We start from the raw sequence: 18,733 nt of genomic DNA, 5'->3' as shown, positions 1-18,733 counted from the left end.
ATTCTTCTGTAAATGTTAGGTATTAATATCATTGTTCACTGTTTCCACATGTACTAGTGTAGGTATAAAGTGAGAGTGTCACCAAAAATATGACTCTCTCAGCCAACATTTCTGTTTCCTAAGTGGACCGTGGAGGGTAACAAAATTAATAGCCTCTCATGAAGCTTTTTTTTTTGATTGGGTGTCCCTCTTTCACCCAGGCTGGAAGTACGGCAGCCACATCCCACTGCTGATCAACATAGAAGCTTTGACCGGCTCTGTCTCTGACACAGGTCAGCTTGACCCTCTTTAGGTGGCCTGATGGTCCCCGACCCTGGAGGCTCATATATTGGTACAGGACTTAATGCAGACCCCTGATCAGCTTTCCCTAATGTAGCTCAGAAATCCTGAACTCAGGCGATGCCCTCGCCTCAGCCTCCCCAGTATGAGGAAATATGCTTGTGCATCACCATGAAGTCTTTTTTACTGGGCTGCCTGTCCCTTCACTCAGTGGACTATGGTGTAATGAGAATGGGGGCTGATATTTTGGGGATCCTTCTCTGTCACGCTCTGCTCCGTAGCCCTCAAATACGTGCTATGCAAGAAAAGCTTGCAAGTAGTTCACTCAGGCCTAGAAAGTTAACAGACCTAGACAATTATTCATTCAGTTAATTAATGTGTTTCTGTATGCCCCTCCAAGGAGCAGTGCACTGTACTGAGAACTGACTTACCGGGCACTTTCAAAGGTGGCAGATGCAGTCTTTCCAACAGCCCCAAATCCAACTCCAACAGCAAGACCCTCTAAAAGAGACACAAATGCCCTTATGGTTAGGAGTCAATGCCCATTCTTCATGATACTATCTGTTGACTACACACCACGGTCATCATTACAATAGAACACATTCCTACAGCATCTTATGATTTTATAATAATAATTATTATTACATATCACACTTGAAAGGTTGCAACATGGTCCATATCCTTTATCTCATCTGGTACACAGAGGTTCTATAGGTTTTATCATCTCAATTTTACAGATAAAGAAACTGAGGCAGAGAGAAGTTAAGTGATTTGGCCATGGTATACAATCAGAAAATGTCAGAGAAGGGCAGCTAGGTGGCGCAGTGAATAGAGCACTGGCCCTCGAGTCAAGAGGACCTGAGTTTAAATCCGAACTCAGACACTTGACACTTACTAGCTGTGTGACCCTGGGCAAGTCACTTAACCCCACTGCCTAGCCAAAAGAAAAAAAAAAAAAGAAATGTCAGAGGCAGGATTTGAACTGAGAACTTCATGACTCAAAGTCCAATGTTCTATCTACTACGACATGGCAATAGCTCTCTCAAAGCATTTCTCCCTTAGCAATTCTATGAGGTCTGTAGAGAAAGCAGTATTACTCCCATTTTATAGATGAAAAAATAGAGGCTCAGAGTGTTTGTGACTTACTCATGGTCATTTAGTGAGCATCAGAGCTAGGACTTGATCTCAAGTCTTCTGAAAAATTAGATTATTTTTCTATTATATCATGCTGTCTATTAGTGTTAAAAATCGAACACCTTTTGAGTATTTTTTGGTGGAAAATCATGATCTTCTTGAGGCAACTATTTTTTTATGGCAGCTCCAGGAAATCCTTAAAGTCAAGGCAGAACTCCTTTGCCCTCATCATTTTCTGACTTGTATCACATTTATCTGGTTACATCTCCCCAGGAGAATTTAAACTCCTAGAGGGAAAGAATTTGTTAGCTATTGTCTTTATCTCTAACATCCAACATGTTGCTTTTTTTTGTTTGTTTTCAACATTCACTTTTTATAAGATTTTGAGTTCCAAATTTTTTTCTCCTTCTCTCCTCCCCCCAAAACGGCATGCAATCTAATGTAGGCTATACATGTACAATCGCATGAAATGTATTTCCACATTAGTCATGTTGTGAAAGAATCAGAACAAAAGGGAAAAACTATGAAAAAGAAAAAAAAAGAGAAAATAGTATGCTTTGATCTTGATCTGTATTCAGACTCCATAGTTCTTTCTCTGGATGTGGATGTGAATATTTTCCATCATGAGTCTTATGGAATTGTCTTAGATCATTGTATTGTTGAGAAGAGTTAAGTCTATCAAAGTTGGTAATTGCACAATCTTGCTGTTACTGTGTACAAAGTTCTCCTGGTTCTGCTCACTTCACTCAGCATCAGTTCATGTAAGTCCTACCAGGTTTTTCTGATGTCCTCCTGCCCATCATTTCTTATAGCACAATAGCATCCATTACATTCATACACCACAACTTGTTCAGTCATTCCCCAAATTGATGGGCATCCCCTCAATGTCCAATTCTTTGCCACCACAAAAAGAGATGCTGTAAATATTTTTGTCCATAACATGTTGCTTTTTTGAACACAGTGTGTTCTTGATAATTATTTGCTGCACAAATGAGCTGATCTGGGAAGGGACACAACATTGGTATTGGAGGGTTAGGGTTCAAATGTCAGCTTTGCTACTCACTAACTGTCTGACCTTTGGAAAGTCATTTAACCTTCACGTTCCTCCGTTTCTGCTTTTGTTAAGATGAGAAAGCTGGACTAGATGATATAGGAGCCTAAGAGCATAGTGCTTGGCATGTAGGAAGTTCCTAATAAACCATTCACTTGTTGTTGACTATATTTTGGTATATTTCATTTATACCAAATATTTTGTATATTTGGTATATTTCATTTATACCAAATATTTTGTATATTTGGTATATCTTGGTCCATTCTGGAGACAGATGGATGGATAAAGATGACTTTTCCAAAAACCATCCAGGACCAAAATTCTAGGATTACATTCCAAGCCTGACACAGATTGATCATAGGTTTACTATTTAAGTCCTTAGCTACTCTTAAGTGAAATGTTTATTTATGGGAAGCTATAAAGTAAAAGGGCTGTCTGTACGCAGTGGTCTGGGACAAAATAGGCAGAATATATCACAGAACTTTCATTCATTCAAAATGAACTTGAAGGGTCATCTAGCTCAGCCTCCCTATTACTATGACCATGCTAGATTCAGAAGCCATAAGTTTGGGTGATCTTTCTTTTTTTAAAAAAAATTATATTTTTTCCAATTATATGTAAAAACAAATTTTAACATTCATTTCCTAAAATTTTGAGTTCCAAATTCTCTCCCTCGTCTTCCCTCCTTGAGAAGGCAAGCACTTCGATATAAATTATACACATGTAGTCATGCAAAACACATTTCCAATACCAGCCCCACTGCAAAAGAAAACACAAACCAAAAAAAAAACAAAAACAAAAAATAAAGTGAAAAATAAGTATGCTTTGATCTGCATTCAGTTCTGTATCAGTTCTTACGCTGGAGATGGATAGCATCTTTCATCATAAGTCCTTTGGAATTATCTTGGATCATTATCTTAATCAGAGTAGCTAAGTCATTCCTAGTTGATCATCATACAAAATTGCTGTTACTGTGTACAATGTTCTCCTGGTTCTGCTTCCTTCACTTTGCATCAGTTCATGTAAGTCTTTCCAGTTCATGTAAGTTTTTCTGAAGTTTGTCTGCTTACCATTTCTTATGGAAGAATGGTATTCCATCACATTCATATACCACAACTTGTTCAGCCATTCCTCAATTGATGGGCATCCCCTCAATTTCCAACTCTTTGCCACCACAGAAAGAGCTGTTATAAATATTTTTATACATGTGGATCCATTTCCCATTTTTATGATCTCTTTGGGATACAGCCCTAGACATGCTATTGCTGGGTCAAAGGATATGCACATTTTTATAGCTCTTTGGGCATAGTTCCAAATTGCTCTCCAAAATGGTTGGATCATTTCACAACTCCACCAGCAATGCATTAATGTTCCAATTTTCCCACATCTTCTCCAGCATTTATCATTTTCCTGTTTTGTCATGTTGGTGAATCTGATAGGTGTGATGTGGTACCTCAGAGTTATTTTGATTTGCATTTCTCTAATCAATAGTGACTTAGAGCATTTTTTCATATGACTATAGACGGCTTTAATTTCTTCATCTGAAAACTGCCTGTTCATATCCTTTGACCATTTATCAATTGGGGAATGACTTGCATTCTTATAAATTTGACTTAGTTCTCTATATATTTTAGAAACGAGGCCCTTATCAGAGACACTGCTTGTAAAAATTCTTTGAGGGTATTAATTATTGAGAAGTCTCCAAGACTGAACTTGGGTCAACATGAATACCAAGTTTTGGTAATGGACTAGACCATAGGTTACACACATATAATGCCTTATAAACTTTCTTACGTAAACTTTTTATCTCCTTTACAATCTAGCGCAGTACTCTGTATAGAGCAGAAGTTTAATCAATGTTTATGGAACTGAAGACAGCATGGTGTAATGCAAAGAGTACTAAATACTCTGTTGGGCCTGCACCCCAAAGAAATCAAAGAAAAAGGAAAAGGTCAAATATAGACAAAACTATTCATAGCAGTTCTTTTTTGTGGTGGCAAAGAACTGGAATCTAAGGGGGCGCCCATCAATTGGGGAATGGTTGAACAAGTAGTAGTATATGAATGTAATGGAATACTACTATGCCAGAAGAAATGAGGAAAAAGATGGTCAAAAAGAGGCATGGAAAGATTTGTGTGAACTGATGCAGTGGTAGAACTGAAGAACAATTTATCTTACAACATCACTATTAGAAAAATGAAAAATTTTGAGAAACTTAAGGACTGATCAACTAATGATCAATCACGATTCTAGATGACTGATAAACAACAACAACAAAAACTAGATCACAGAGAGACAATGGACTAGCATGCAGAATAAAAAAATGCATTTTTAGATTTGAGCAATATTATTCAGTTGTTTTAATCGTGTCCCACTTTTTGTGACCATGTTTGTGGTTTTCTTGGCAAAGATACTGAAGCAGTCTGCCATTTCCTCCTCCAGTTCATTTTATAGATGAGGAAACTGAGGCAAACAAAGTTAAGTGATTTGTCCAGGTTCACATAGCTAGTAAGTAGGCTGAGGCTGAATCTGAACTCAGGGCTTCCTGACTCTAGGACTGGTGTTCTATTCACTGCACCACCTAGCTACCCTGAGCAGTATGGGGCTATACTTTGCTTGACCGTGCTTAAGTGACACAGGGGCTCTGGACTCCCTGATTCCTCCCTCCCTCCCCAATTTCCTTCCTCCTTTCTTTCCTTCCTTCCTTCTTTCCAGATTGGGGGGAAGGAGAGGTAGGAGATAGGGGGAAAAAAAAGAATGTTTGATCATAAAAAAATAAAGCAGTATTTTTTTTAAAAGGGAAAGAACACTAGATCTGAATTTAAAAGACTCAAATCACACCTCTGTAAATCAGTAGCTGGCTGATCATCTGCAAAATGGAGCTAGACTTGATTTCCAAAGTGCCTTCCAATTCTAAAACTCTGCAAGTTTATGAAATGAAATATAACTTTGAGGAAGGCCTTGCATAAGCCCTCCAGGTTTTCCAGTTTTTCTGATGCATCTTGCAAGGTCATCTGGGCCAGCCCTATAGAGGAAGGTGTGTATCAGTAAGCCAATAATAACAGATGGCTATCTCTTTCCTTCTTTAAGATCTCAGTCTAATTAGTGAGTCCTACCCTAATGGGGCCATAGCCAAGAGCACCACAACTAGACTACAGCAGACCTAGTGTGGCTCAGTGGGAGCTGCTAAGCCAGCATTCTATGGAGCACTGAATGAATGGCCCCTCACGTAGCTGTTACAGCCAGCATCTGAGCCAACTGAATCCACAGAGGAAATAAGTGTGCTCATCACTTCCTGGGATGCTACGGTCAGACTATGTCCAGAGCCTCGTTCCCATGGCCACAACCAGTAGCAGTGCAAGATATTCTGTCCCAGGCCTGAGGAATATTCCTGGCAACCAAGAATTTGTTGTATGGATACTGGTACTGGCACCAACTTCCATTTGGGAAAAGAAAGATGAAGGAGCAAGGGAGGACTGGAGGATGGTGGAGGAGAGAACAATACAATAATTACCAAGAACGTAAGCAGGATTCAAAACTTAGGAGTCAATCAAATGAAAGCCCAGCACACATCCCAACCACAGAAAGAGTATAAATGACAGAATTAAGTCAAGTTCTGGAGATCAACAGATGGTGCCGAGAACCCGCTGGGTAGAAAAGCAACGGAGGAAAGATATGGATTCATGCTCACACCCCAGGTGCTCAACTAAAAGTGCAAATTAGGAAGGTAATTAAGACAAGAAAGCAACGTGACTGGAACATTATTAATGTGTTCTTGGCTCTTTTCCTTTTCTGCTATCAATTTTGGCAGAAAAAAAACAAACGTGCAAACAAGATGCCAGCCCTGATTTAAAAGTTCTGATGCCTACTATGTGCCAGGCATGGTGCTAAGTGATCTACAGATACCCTCTCATTTACTCCTCAAAATAACCCTGAGAGAAAGATGCTATTATCCCCATTTTACAATTGAGGAAACTGAGGCAGGTAGAGGTTAAGTGACTTGACTAGGGTCACACAAATAGTAAATGTCCAAAACCAGATATGAACTCAGGTCTTCCAGACTCCAGGCCCAGAACGCCACCTATTACGCCACCTACTACACCACCAAGCTTGCCTCAGAAAGGAACGGCCTACTATTTTTTATTTATTGCATGCATATTATGTGCCAGGCACTGTGCTATGTATTTTACAAATATTATTTCCTTTGATCCCCATAATAACCCTGTGAGGTAGCTGTAATTATTACCATCCCCATTTTGCAGTTAAGGAAACTGTGGCAGATAGATATTAAGTCACAGCTCTGGCTCAGGGGCTTAGTGGTCCCTAACACTCTATCCTGAGATGACAGAGAGGATCCTGAAGACCAACATTCTGACCCTCAAAGATCCAGTGGGGTCTAACCCAGGGAGGTGGAGATCAGTGCTGGAACCCAGAGACTCAAGGCGAGGCAAAGCAGAGCTGACTCCAAATCAGAAGTTGGCCTTGGCACAAAACCCCATTTCAGAAATCAAAGCTCGAGACAAGAATAAATAAAACACTGTTGTTGTTGTTTAGTTGTGTCTGACTCTTTGTGACCCCATTTGGGGTTTTCTTGGTTTGCCATTTCCTTCTGCAGCTCATTTTATACATGAGGAAACTGAGGCAAATAGAGTTAAGTGACTTGCCCAGGGTCATACAGCTAGTAAAGTGTCTGAGGGTGGATCTGAACTCAACAAAGATGAGTCTTCCTGACTCTAGGCCCAAATAAAACACTAACCAATATCAAAAGTTATTGCAAATCTGGGGATATCCAATGGTGAAAGCAATTCCTTAACAATTACAAATGGAGACTCAAAGGGAAAAAAAGATTTTCCACAAGAACAATAGGAATGTCTAGAAAAAATGAAGAAAGAGGAAAAACAATGAAATAAATGGTCTAGAGGAAAGAAGTCAACAAGCATTTATTAAGTAACTGCTATATATATATACCAAGACACTTTACCAAATGCTAGAGATTCCAAAACAAACAAGCAAACAAACAAAACCCCAAAAAGCAAAACTATAAAAACGTAGAAGAAAAAAGTAATATATCTTATCCAAGTAATAGATTCCCTGAAAACTGGAATAGATTAAATAGAAATCAACGACTCCATGAGAGCAAAAAATACTAGAACAAAATAAAAATACTGAAAAACGGAAGAAAATATATGTCCTATACAAAAAAAACCCCAGGAAAACAGGATAAGGAGACAATTTAAGAATCACTGGACTCCCTGAAAACCATGATTAAAAAAAAAAGCCTGGACACTATATTTCAAGAAATCATAAGTTAAAACTGACTAAATCTATTAGCATCAGATGGCAAAGTAAAGCTAGAAAGAATCTAGGGATCACCTGAAAGAATCGTTCAAAGGAAAAGTTTCAGCAGCATCACATTCAAAATCCAGAGACCTCAAATCAAAGAAAAAATACTGCAAGTACCAAGAAAAACGTAGTTCAACTACTAAGAAACTACAGATGGTATCACACAAGGCCTCACATCTTCTACTACAAATGAGAGGAAATACTGGAAAAAAATATTCTAAAAGAAGAGACTTAGCAACCAAGAACAGAGGAAGCCCTCAGGGAAATGAAAAAATCTTTAGGCTCATAAAGGGAAGCTACTCAGAGACCTCAATCTCCCAAAGTATAGCTCTAAGAAGCATGACAGGACTGCTCTCCTAACATGTGAGCTATGGTCACCTGGTCTGATGTTTTAAGCAATAATCAATCAGTAAGATGAGGCCTGCCAGTGATCTGGAAACCTAGGCTCGAATCCTACCAAGATATTTACCATATATACAAGTCACTTAACTAGCCTCTTAAAGCCTCAATTTCTTCATCTGTAAAATGGAGCCAATAGTATGGCACTACTTCACAGTGCTGCCACAAGGAAAGAACTTGACAAAACTTGAAGAACTATATAAATGTGAGTAGTTCTTCTCTCCTTTTTCTTCTTTTGTATTCAATGGTGTTCAAATAGAAAATGTCCTGGGAAAAGCTGATCTCCTACCATTGATCTTTTGTGTTTAATATTTCACAGACTATTTTGTAGGTAGAAAAAACAATTGCTTTGTAAATGAATAAAAAGTTTGGGATGTAAGCTCTACTTCTGTAGGCTCACTGAAAGTACCCTTAGTGCAGGGCACCACAGGAACGATGTGGATAGCACATCCCATTCACACAAAGGCAGCATGGCATGGTGGCTTGACAGGCCTCAAAGCTAGGAAAACCTGTGTTCAAGTGCTGCCTTTGGATACTTCCTGGCTGTGTGTTTCTGGCAAACTACTTGAGCTCTCAGGGCTCAAGTTGCAGAGAAGGTGTTAACTGACCTGAAATGGTAGAGGGAGCTTCTCCTACGTCTATGAAATCTCAAGTTCAATCCTTATCCTGTTCTCACATGATTTTAATCTCCTCTCCTAGGCCTATATGCTTTTAAGGATTTTCTTATCTTTGTAGCATGGAGATTATGGGTATTTGGCATGGTGACATTTATTTAAAATGTTCTTAAGTTTTTATGGATCAATGTTATGTCTGCATAATTGTTCCAAGTTTGGTCTGGGAAAATGGTCTGGTCCAATCGAGTTCACTGGTTGAGTCCTCTGGGATATTTTGAGATCCATGTTCATAGTATGAGGATTTGCTCTCTATCAGTCCATGGAAGACAGTGACCTGATGTGTCATTCAAGCCACCAGGTTATGTCTTCTGTGGCATTCAGTAGGGTCTTTGTTTGTATCATTTACAGTGAGGTGTTTAACAGCTGATACTATTTAATCTACCTTGATCACTCAGTCTGAGCTCATTAAACATAATCCTTCCAATAGTCAACTTGGTAGTGAACTGCCATCAAAAACACACCTCTATTTCTACAAACAAACAACTCAGCCAATGTATGTTTCTTCTTTGTTTATATGAGGTTCACTGAATTCATGAAGTTGCCATCCACGGAGGGTCCTCTGATTCCATTCTTGCATCTTAGTCATTTCATAGGCTCCATCCATTACAATAACTTTCAGTTCCACTTGACAAATCCTATTTTATAATTACAAGGTGGGCAGCATTGATTTCTCCCTGGCTAACATTGTTTGCCTGGGGCAACTGGGTGGGCATAAACACTGACTGATTCCAAGGCTACAGGAAATTAACTTATAGCCAACAACCCAGCAGTGATGTAGGGTGTGCTACTTCAGGGTTATAGGTGAAAGGAGACACCTAGAAGGATGGTTGGTATGCCAGGAAACCATCACACTGACCTGAAATGTGGGAGGAGGAATACTTTAGTTTAGGGATTTTAGGGAATGGTCAACATAGCCTCCAGATAGATAGAGTTTGGGATGCAGTAGTTCAGGCAGTCTTGATTGAATTCTGAACTTGTATCTATTCTAGGACTTATTGCACTAATTCAAAACAGCAAATTCAAGATGAAACAATTATCAATGAACAGCAAGCCTTAGGACTTGGATTTGTCATTTAGTCATACTTGCTACTAAAAGGGAAAAATGTTTCGGGATAGAGTAGAATTATATATATATTTTTTGTTCCGTTATAGATGGGTCTTGTGTTTTCTTATTAAATACTTAAATAAAAGAATTCTGCCTTGACTGAAGTTCAGGTAGATAAATTCCTCCTGAATTTGGTTCAGAAAGTCATGGCTTTAATCCCTCTCCAGTACCAAGCAGAGACTTGAGGCAAGTTAACTTTGAAAAATGAATCTTGTGACTGTGAGCCTGGGCAGTCCAGAAGCTCCTGTTTTTAAAAGTGAGGAGAAATTTTTGGTGGGCTAGAATTTCAAATTTGAACCCCTGCCATAGGTAGAAAAAATGGGGCAGGATAACAGCTGTCTATTACCATCCTTTCCCAGCAGAACAAAATGAGGAGAGGTTAAAGTGAATATTAACACTAACCAACTGAGAGCCTAACAATAATTTGTTTTATTGGACCTGTGATTTCATCAGTATAGGGAGGTTCCAGTGAGGAACTTCTATCAATGCAAATCAGCACCTCCTTGCAACTTGTGATCCTCAAGAGCTGCCAGGGGGCACTGAAAGGTAAGTGACTTATCTAGGATCACACAGGCAGTATGGGGCAGTGATAGGACTTAAACTCAGATCTTCCTGACTCCAAAGCTAGTTCTCTATCCATTACCCCAGTGGTGTAAAACAAGGTCCCATGAGCAATAAGGGACCCAAAACTCCAAAGTATAGATGAACCAAATTAAAATGTAATTGGGGGATATTTAATAAAATAAATAAAAATATAATACAACATAGACAATGTCAATATATGGTTTCTTAATTCAATCTGCAGCTGGCAAGGATCTGTTTCTATTTGAGTTTGACACCATTGCATTATAACACACCGCTTTTCAAATCATGATGATGATGAAATACTTTCTATACATTATCTCATTTGATCAAGAGATGGGCAAGAAGGCAGATCTATGGGCAAAACATCTGATCTCTTGTGGTCTCAGTTTCCTCATTTGCAAAATGAAAGGAAAAGATTAAACTAGATGATTTCTAAGGTCTTGTGCTACCACTAAAACCCTACGATCCAACAAGAGAATGTTAGGGGCAGGCTTCTGGCTATTTGAGACAGCCAGTACCAGCCAACTGTAGATAAGATGGCAGTCACATTGAGTGGCAACACAGAGATGGTAGATGACTATGCCTGCGGCTGAAAGCCAAATCCCTCCAGATATATAAGGGGACCAAACCACAGCACCCACTCCCTCTAGTCGGGATAAGTGGAGAAAAAGGATCGCTCAGACACAACCATTCTGATGACTCTGATGAGACTAACACTGGTTCATATTTGAGAGCCTGGACACAAAGAAGATGCTTTAAAAGGAACTGTGGGATAGAAAACCCAAGTAAATTTGGGAAATAGTGGCAGTAGCTAGCCAGTAGATGGAGCTAGCTAACAGGGTAGCCAACTGATGGGATAAAAAGTGAGGCATGTCCAGGCTGGATGGAAGTCATGGGACCACTCTCCTGAAGTAGAACCCAAACCCTGAGGGGAATTTTTTTTTAATGACTAAAATAAATAATCCCTAAGGTAGCTGTTTTGTAAGCTTTGTTTTTTTCATATTCGGTTTTCTTCTAGGGTAGTCCCCTAGAGAGTGATTAATGGGATCTCTAAATATGGCTTTCTACGATTGCTAATTGTTACTGGCACCCAGGAGTAAAAGACAACCTGACAGGGAGGAGGGAAGTACCCTTCCCATCTGTCTTCCTGAGGTAGCCTGCCTTCTCTTGAAATCTGGATCCCAGGCATTTTGTTAAATAGCTACAGGAACCAAGGGGTAGCTAGGTGGCACAGCGGACAGAGGACTGGGAGACACTTACTAGCTGTGTGACCCTGGGAAAGTCACTTAACCCTATTTGCCTCAGTTTCTTCATCTGTAAAATGAGCTAGAGGAGGAAATGGCAATCCATCCTGGTATGTCCACCCAGAAACCCCCCCCAAAAGAGGTCACAAAGAGTTGGACATGACTGAAAAATGACTAAACAACAACAGGAACCAAACTTGAAATTAACTGAATTGATTCTAAGCAATTGTAACAGTAATGCATTTTACAATTTTCAAAGCAAGATGTTTACATCCGTCTATCTAATATCATTTGATCTACAATAACCCAATGGTTCAGATGAGGCAGGTATTATTAGCTCCATTTTTCAGATGAGGAAATTGAGGCTATAAAAGGATAAGTGCATTGTCTCAAAACACAGAATTTATGAGCAATCGAACGAGATCAACAGTACCCCCCTTTTTTTTTACACCACACTGCACCACCCATCAAGATTAGTTTCCTTTTTTCCTGTAGGGGTAAAGGGAAGGAGGGAAGTGAAATCTCTTCTTTTTCCAGAAAATATAAAGTTGCTCTTGTCCAGCAGATTCTGCTTACTGGCTGTTCACTCTCAGATTTAGCGTCTTCTCTGTCGCTCCTTCCCTACACTGAACTCCTTCATCTACCTAGGCCAACTTGGGGTCTAGTGTCTGGAGTGGCTGTTGACAGACTGTGGGACAGCAGCTGCCTCAGGCAATGTTTGCCACTGACCTAATGGAGTTTCTACAAAACAACAGGCCCAAAGGGGGCTGTCTGAAGCCGAAGGGGAAAGGGCAGCTTGCCTTTTATCTGCTAGAGTAGATTCCGGTAAGTTTCTGTCAGGAGTCTTTATTATTAATGTCAGAGGACGACAAAAAATAAAAGTCAGGTCAGGTAAGCCCTTCTGAGCAGGGCAGATCAGCTGTCAGAGGAGGCATGTGTCTTGGAGGATGAAAGAAGACCCACGATCGCCTCTCCTCCCTCCTAACTGGGGGGCATTATCTTAGGAGCTACAAAATATGAAATGACCTAGCCTCAATAGCCTGCCACAAGGCATCTCCAATAATGAACCATGAGGCAGAAAGACAACTCCAAACGTGGAATGAACTTTTGTAGCTTCTGAAATAGGGCCAGATCAATCACTCGGCCCATTAGTTCCTCATAGGCCATAAGCTCCCAATCACCAAGCCATGGTTGAGCAATTATATAGGAAAGGTTCAAGGAAGGCAGCTGGCTGCTAAGATTTAACAGCTTTATACAGCTCACAAGTGGCCAGAATTCTGATCATGAGTCATTATAATTTGACAATGAATCCCAGAATAAGGGAGGGATTTCAGGTACTAAGAAGCCTGTGTACTAGCATGGAAGGAGGCCAAGTAATAGTAATAATAATAATAAATGTTATTTATATAGTACTTCCAATGTTACAAAACAATTTACATATCTATCAGTTAGCATTTTAAAGTATTTTTGTGCTAGGCACTATACTAAATGCTGGAGATACAAAGACAAAAGTGAAACAGCCTCATAGACCCTGCCCTCAAAGAGTTTACATTCTAATGGGGAAGACATATATGTGTATTGTGTACATGTGCGTACGTGCATATGTATACATATATACACATATGAACATACACACAAACATAAAAATGAATACAAGGTAGTTTTGGGAAGGAGTACATTAGCAGCTAGGTAAGATCAGGAAAGGCTTTATGTGAAGAGTGATAATTGAGCTGAGGATTTAAGAAATTGAGGGATGCTGAGGGGTGGAGGTGAGGAGGCAGTGCATTCCAGGCATGAGACCCAGCCACTGCAAAACCATGGAGGTGGGAGATAGAATTTCATTTGGGCAGAACAGCAAGTAAAGAGTGTGTGGAAGAGAGAATTGTATAAGAAGGCTAGAAAGATAAGAATGGGCCAGGTTTTAAAGAGCTTCAAATGCCAAAAATAGAGTTTATATCTGATCCTAGAAGTAAAAGGGAGATATTGGAGTTTGCTGAAAAAGGGAGTGATGTGGTCAGATCTTTTCTACAGAAAAATCACTTTGGTACAGCTGTGAGGAGGATGGAGTAGGGGTGGGAAGAGGCTTGAGGCAGGGAAACCAAACAGAAAGCTACTTCTATAGTCTAGGAAAAAGGTGGGATGGGCCCTGAATTAGGACAGTTAGGTGGCGCAGTAGACAGAGTGCTGGGCCTGGAGTTAGGAAGACTCATCTTCCAGAGTTCAAGTTTGGCCTCTGACACTTATTAGGTGTGTGACCCTGGGCAAGTCAACTAACCCTGTTTGCCTCAGCTTCCTCATCTATAAAATGAGCTTGAGAAGGAATGGCAAACTACTGCAGTATCTTTGACAAGAAAACCTCAAATGAGGTTAAATAAAGAGTTAGACACAACTAAAAAACAACTAAATAGCAACAAGGCCTGAATTAGGATAGTTGTGTGAGTGGTTGTGTGAGTAGCAGACACATGAGGCATGAAGAGATGGAAACAAACTGTGGCAACTTAGTGGATATGTGGGGTAAGTAACAAGAGAAGCTGATGATGACTCCAAGGTTGTAAATCTGGGTGAGTGAAACGATGGTGCTACCCTTGACAGTAACAATGAAATTCTGCAGAGGGCTGAGTTTCACGGGGAAGTTAATGAGCTCTGTTTTGGTCATTTTCTTGCCTTCACAATGGGTAGGGGGAAGGGAGGGAGGGAGAGAATTTGGAACTCAAGCTGGTTTTTTTTTTTAAATGAATGTTAAAAGTAAATAATAATTTAAAAACAATTTTAAATAGAAAAGTCAATCAGTGAAACAGATTAGGTACATAAAACTCAGAAACAATCAAACATTACATAGTGTTTGATAAACCCAAAGAGACTCCATTTACTGGGATAAGAATCTACTACTCAATAAAAACTTCTAGGGAAACTGGAAAGCAGCTAATCAATCAATCAATCTCCCTCACTAGATTGTAAGCTCCTTGAGGGCAAGGATTGTCTTTTGCCTCTTTTTGTATTCCTGGCACTTAGCACAGTGCCTGGCACATAGAAGGCACTGACTGACTGACTGACTGACTGAATCAATCAACAAGCATTTATTAAAAACCTATGTACCAAGCCCTGTCCTAGGTGCTGGTGACACAAAGACAAAGAATGAAACAATCCCTTCTCTCAAGAGAACAGCTTACATTTTAATGGGGGAAATAAAGAATCAACATAAATAAATAAACAGTGTTTTAATACAAGGTGATTAAGGAGGGAGGGCACGAGCTAGGGTAGATCAGGAAAGACTTTATATAAAAGGTGATGCTTGAGCTCCCTCTAAAAGGAAAAGAGGGATTCTGGGAGGAGAAGATAAGAGGGAGGACATTCCCAACATGGGGGATTGTTTTTGCAATGGTATCAAAATGGAAGATGGAATATCCTCTGTAAGGATTGGAGACAAGGTTGGTTTGTCTGGATTGCAGAATGGGCAAGTAAGAGCAATACATATTGAAGTTAGAAAGATAGGTTGGGCATGGATTGTGAAATGTTTTATATGCAGAACAAAGAAGCTTATATTTATTCTAGATTGAATAGGAAGCTGAATAGGGGAGTGACACGGTCAGATTTGTGCTTAAGAAAAATCCCTTTTGTGAGAAGAGAGACAGGGTTGAATGAGATATGCATATGAATTTAGCTGATAATTAAACCCATAGGGACCTGAGGAAGTCATTGAGAAAGACAGCTTAGAGAGAGAAGAGGGCCTAGGACAGAGCCTTGGGAAAACTCACACTTAGTGCCTGTAATAAAGATAAAGGAGGCTGAGAAAACCAGGAAAAAGTAGGGTCATAAAAACCCAGACAGCAAAAAACATGCAGGTGGAGAGACCGGTCAACAATGTCAAATGCAGCAGAAGCCAAGAAGATGAGGATTGAGAAAAAAGGTCATCATATCTGGCAATTAAGAGGTCCGGGGTGATTCTGGAGAGAGCAGTTTCGGTTGAATGATGAAGTCAGAAGTCAGATCCTAAAGGGCCGAGGAGTGAGTGAGACGAGAGGCTATGGAAGCAATGAGTGCACACAGCTGTTTCTAAGTACTGGCTGAGGAAGGAATGAAATACAAAACAACAGCAAAAGGTATGGCAGGTTCTAGAGAAAACTTTTAAGGATGGAGGAGACTCTGGCATGTTTGAAGACATTTTCAAAGGAACCAGTAGATAGGTAGAGAATGAAGACTGGTGGGATGACTGAAAAGATAATGTTCTGGAGAAGATGAGAGGGAATGAAATCAAGGATACAGGAAGAGAGGTTGGCCTTGGCAAGGAGAAGGGCCATTATTACGGGAGGGTAGGGGAAGGAGTGAGTGAGTGGCAGATGATGTCAAAGGGGTTTGGATGAAGAGAATTCTGGGGAGAAGCAAGAGTTTGTGGTGAGTGGCCTCAATTTTCTCAGTAAAGAATGAGAAGGGGCAGATAGGTGGTGTCATAGATAGAACACCAGTCCTGGAGTCAGGAGGACCTGAGTTTATATCCGGCCTCAGAAACTTAACTAGCTGTGTGACCCTGAGAAAGTCACTTAACCCCAATTTCCTCAAAGGAAAAAAAAAAGAAAAAAAAAGAAGAAAGGATTGAGTCTGACAGAAATTAGGATTATACCAACATTTCAAGTCACATGCCACAGAGGCTCAGAATTTCCATCTTTCATTTCCCATCAGCTGCTTTGCTTGTTTTCAACTCCAGGAACATCGTATTTCCCCTCAGGATAAGTTCATCACTAGAAATCTCATCACCATCGAAACTGCTTCAACTTTGGTACTCAACACCTCCTCTGTACCCTCAGTTGCCTCTCCCTTTTGATTGGAGAGTCGGATAGTGGAGCAGAAAACTCTTCCCAAAGCCTTCCTTTATAGAGGCCTCAGAATTTCCAACTCATTTCCCACCAGCTTCTCTGCTTGGTTTCTGCTCCAAGGGGGAGGATAGACAGGGGGTTCCCTTCCCCTTTTCAGCTTCCTTTTGTGTATTGTCTTCCCCCATAGGATTATAAGCTCTTTTAGGGCAAGGACTACCTTTCTTCTTATTATATGTATCCCCAGTGCTTAGCACAGTACCTGGAATATAGTAGGCACTTAATAAATGTTAAATGACTATTAAACTCTAAATGGATTACATGTGTGGGATCACATAAGTTTGAGGAGCAGAGAAAGAAATAACTTTTACACACACAGATAGAGGAAGAGATAGAAAGAATCATATGAGATAAAATGGACAATTTTGATAAAACTGAAAAGTTTTCGCAAAAACTAGCTTAATTTATAGTTAGAATTAGAAGGGAAACAATGAACTGGGGATATTGGGAAATCTGAGCAGCAAATTTTTCTGATAGAAACCTGATGTCCATGATGTATAGGGAACTTATACAAAAATAAAAGAATAAAAGCCATCCACCAATAGATAAATGGTCAAAGAATATGAATGAGTAGTTCTTAAAAGAAAAATAAGCTATCAACAACCATATAAAATGCTTCAAATCACTAATAATAAGAGAAATGCCAATTAAAATGACTCTAAGATTCTGCCTTACAATCTGTTAGATGTTCAAAGATGGCAAAAAAAAGAAAAGGAAAAAATGACAACTAGTGAAGGGGCTGTGGGAGGAAAGGTATACTAATGCACTGTTGGTGGAACTATGAACTGTTCCAACTATTCTTGGAAAGCAATTTGGAACTATACTCAAAATGTCACTAAACCATGCATACACTTTGACCCAACAATGCTACTACTAGGCATATACCCCAAAGAGTTCCAAGTAAGAGGGTAAGGATGCACAAAAAGATTAATAACAGTATTTTTGTTGTATCAAAAGACTGAAAGCATAAGCATGTGCTTTACCCATCAATTGGGTAATGGCTGAACAAATTACGGTTTATGAATGTAACAGAATATCATTGTGCCTTAAGAAATGATGAAACACATGTATTCAGAGGATATTTCAAAGATTAGTATGATCTGACGCAAAGTGAAATGGAAAGAACAAAGAGAACAATTGATATAATGTGAAAGTTTTAACAACCCTGATCAATGCAATGACCAGTCATGGCCCCAGAAGACTGATGATGAAGTAGGTTTCCTAACTCTTAGCAGAGAGGTGATAGACTAAGGTCAGAATGAGATATTTTCAAATATGGCCTGAGAAAAAAAATGTTCATCCATTTGGATAACTTATAGTTCGATATAATAACCTAATCTCTAGCAAGGGTGCTTAGGAACACTATCATAAATCACTGCAGAACATGTGGCAAATACAAAATGGGCCCCAAATGCCAAATATTAATAAAATATATAGCATATCCAGTGAGCTGAGAAAAGTCCAGGTGCCATCTATTAATTAATGTCAGATTAAATCCAGGTCAGACTGACAGGCCCCCTTAGAAACCAGTTAGTGAGGCTGGCTCTGTCCAAGTCCTAGGTTAAAGGTGCAGCAACAGAGGGTATTCATTCCCCAGAGGAGGTTGATACCCTGTCAGACTGTTTCAAAGCTTGGTCCTTGAATCGCACTCAGGGGGTCTGTTTGATGTATGCTCCCCTACATTTTATTTGAGGCATGCATAAAAATCATGATGGCTGTCTTCAAAGAGCAAGAATTTGAGAACTGAGTAGGAAAGGAGGGAGGGAGGGCAGAATGGAGAGACCAGAAGAGACTGGCACTGAATCCCTATTGGAGAGGGGGGTGCTGTTTAAAACAATATTTTTTTAAAAATTTATTTTTTATTAATTTATTTTGAGTTATCAACAATCACTTCCATAAGCTTTTGAGCTTTAAATTTTTCTCCCCCTACCTACCAACCTCCCTCCTCAAGATGGCGTGCAATTTGATATAGGCTATACATATACATTCCTATTAAACATATTTTCACATTAGTCATGTTGTAAGGAAGAATTAGAATCAGTAGGAGGAAC

At 39.7% G+C, this 18,733-nt stretch overlaps 1 protein-coding gene across 3 annotated transcripts in view; it reads right to left on the bottom strand.

Moving 5' to 3' along the window:
• SLC39A11 (solute carrier family 39 member 11) overlaps positions 1-18,733 on the bottom strand; it is a 496,966-nt gene that overhangs the window by 114,567 nt on the left and 363,666 nt on the right. For all 3 annotated transcript variants that reach the window (XM_027873289.1, XM_027873287.1, XM_027873288.1), the window contains exon 7: positions 711-780. In XM_027873289.1, the coding sequence (XP_027729090.1) occupies positions 711-780 (70 nt within the window). The remainder of the gene's footprint in view (positions 1-710; positions 781-18,733) is intronic.

This window comes from Vombatus ursinus, unplaced genomic scaffold, assembly GCF_900497805.2.
Source record: "Vombatus ursinus unplaced genomic scaffold, bare-nosed wombat genome assembly UNPS02014801.1, whole genome shotgun sequence".
NCBI lineage: Eukaryota > Metazoa > Chordata > Mammalia > Diprotodontia > Vombatidae > Vombatus > Vombatus ursinus.
The sequence above is the reverse complement of the archived record's forward strand: the minus strand, read 5'-3'. Positions and strand labels throughout refer to the sequence as shown.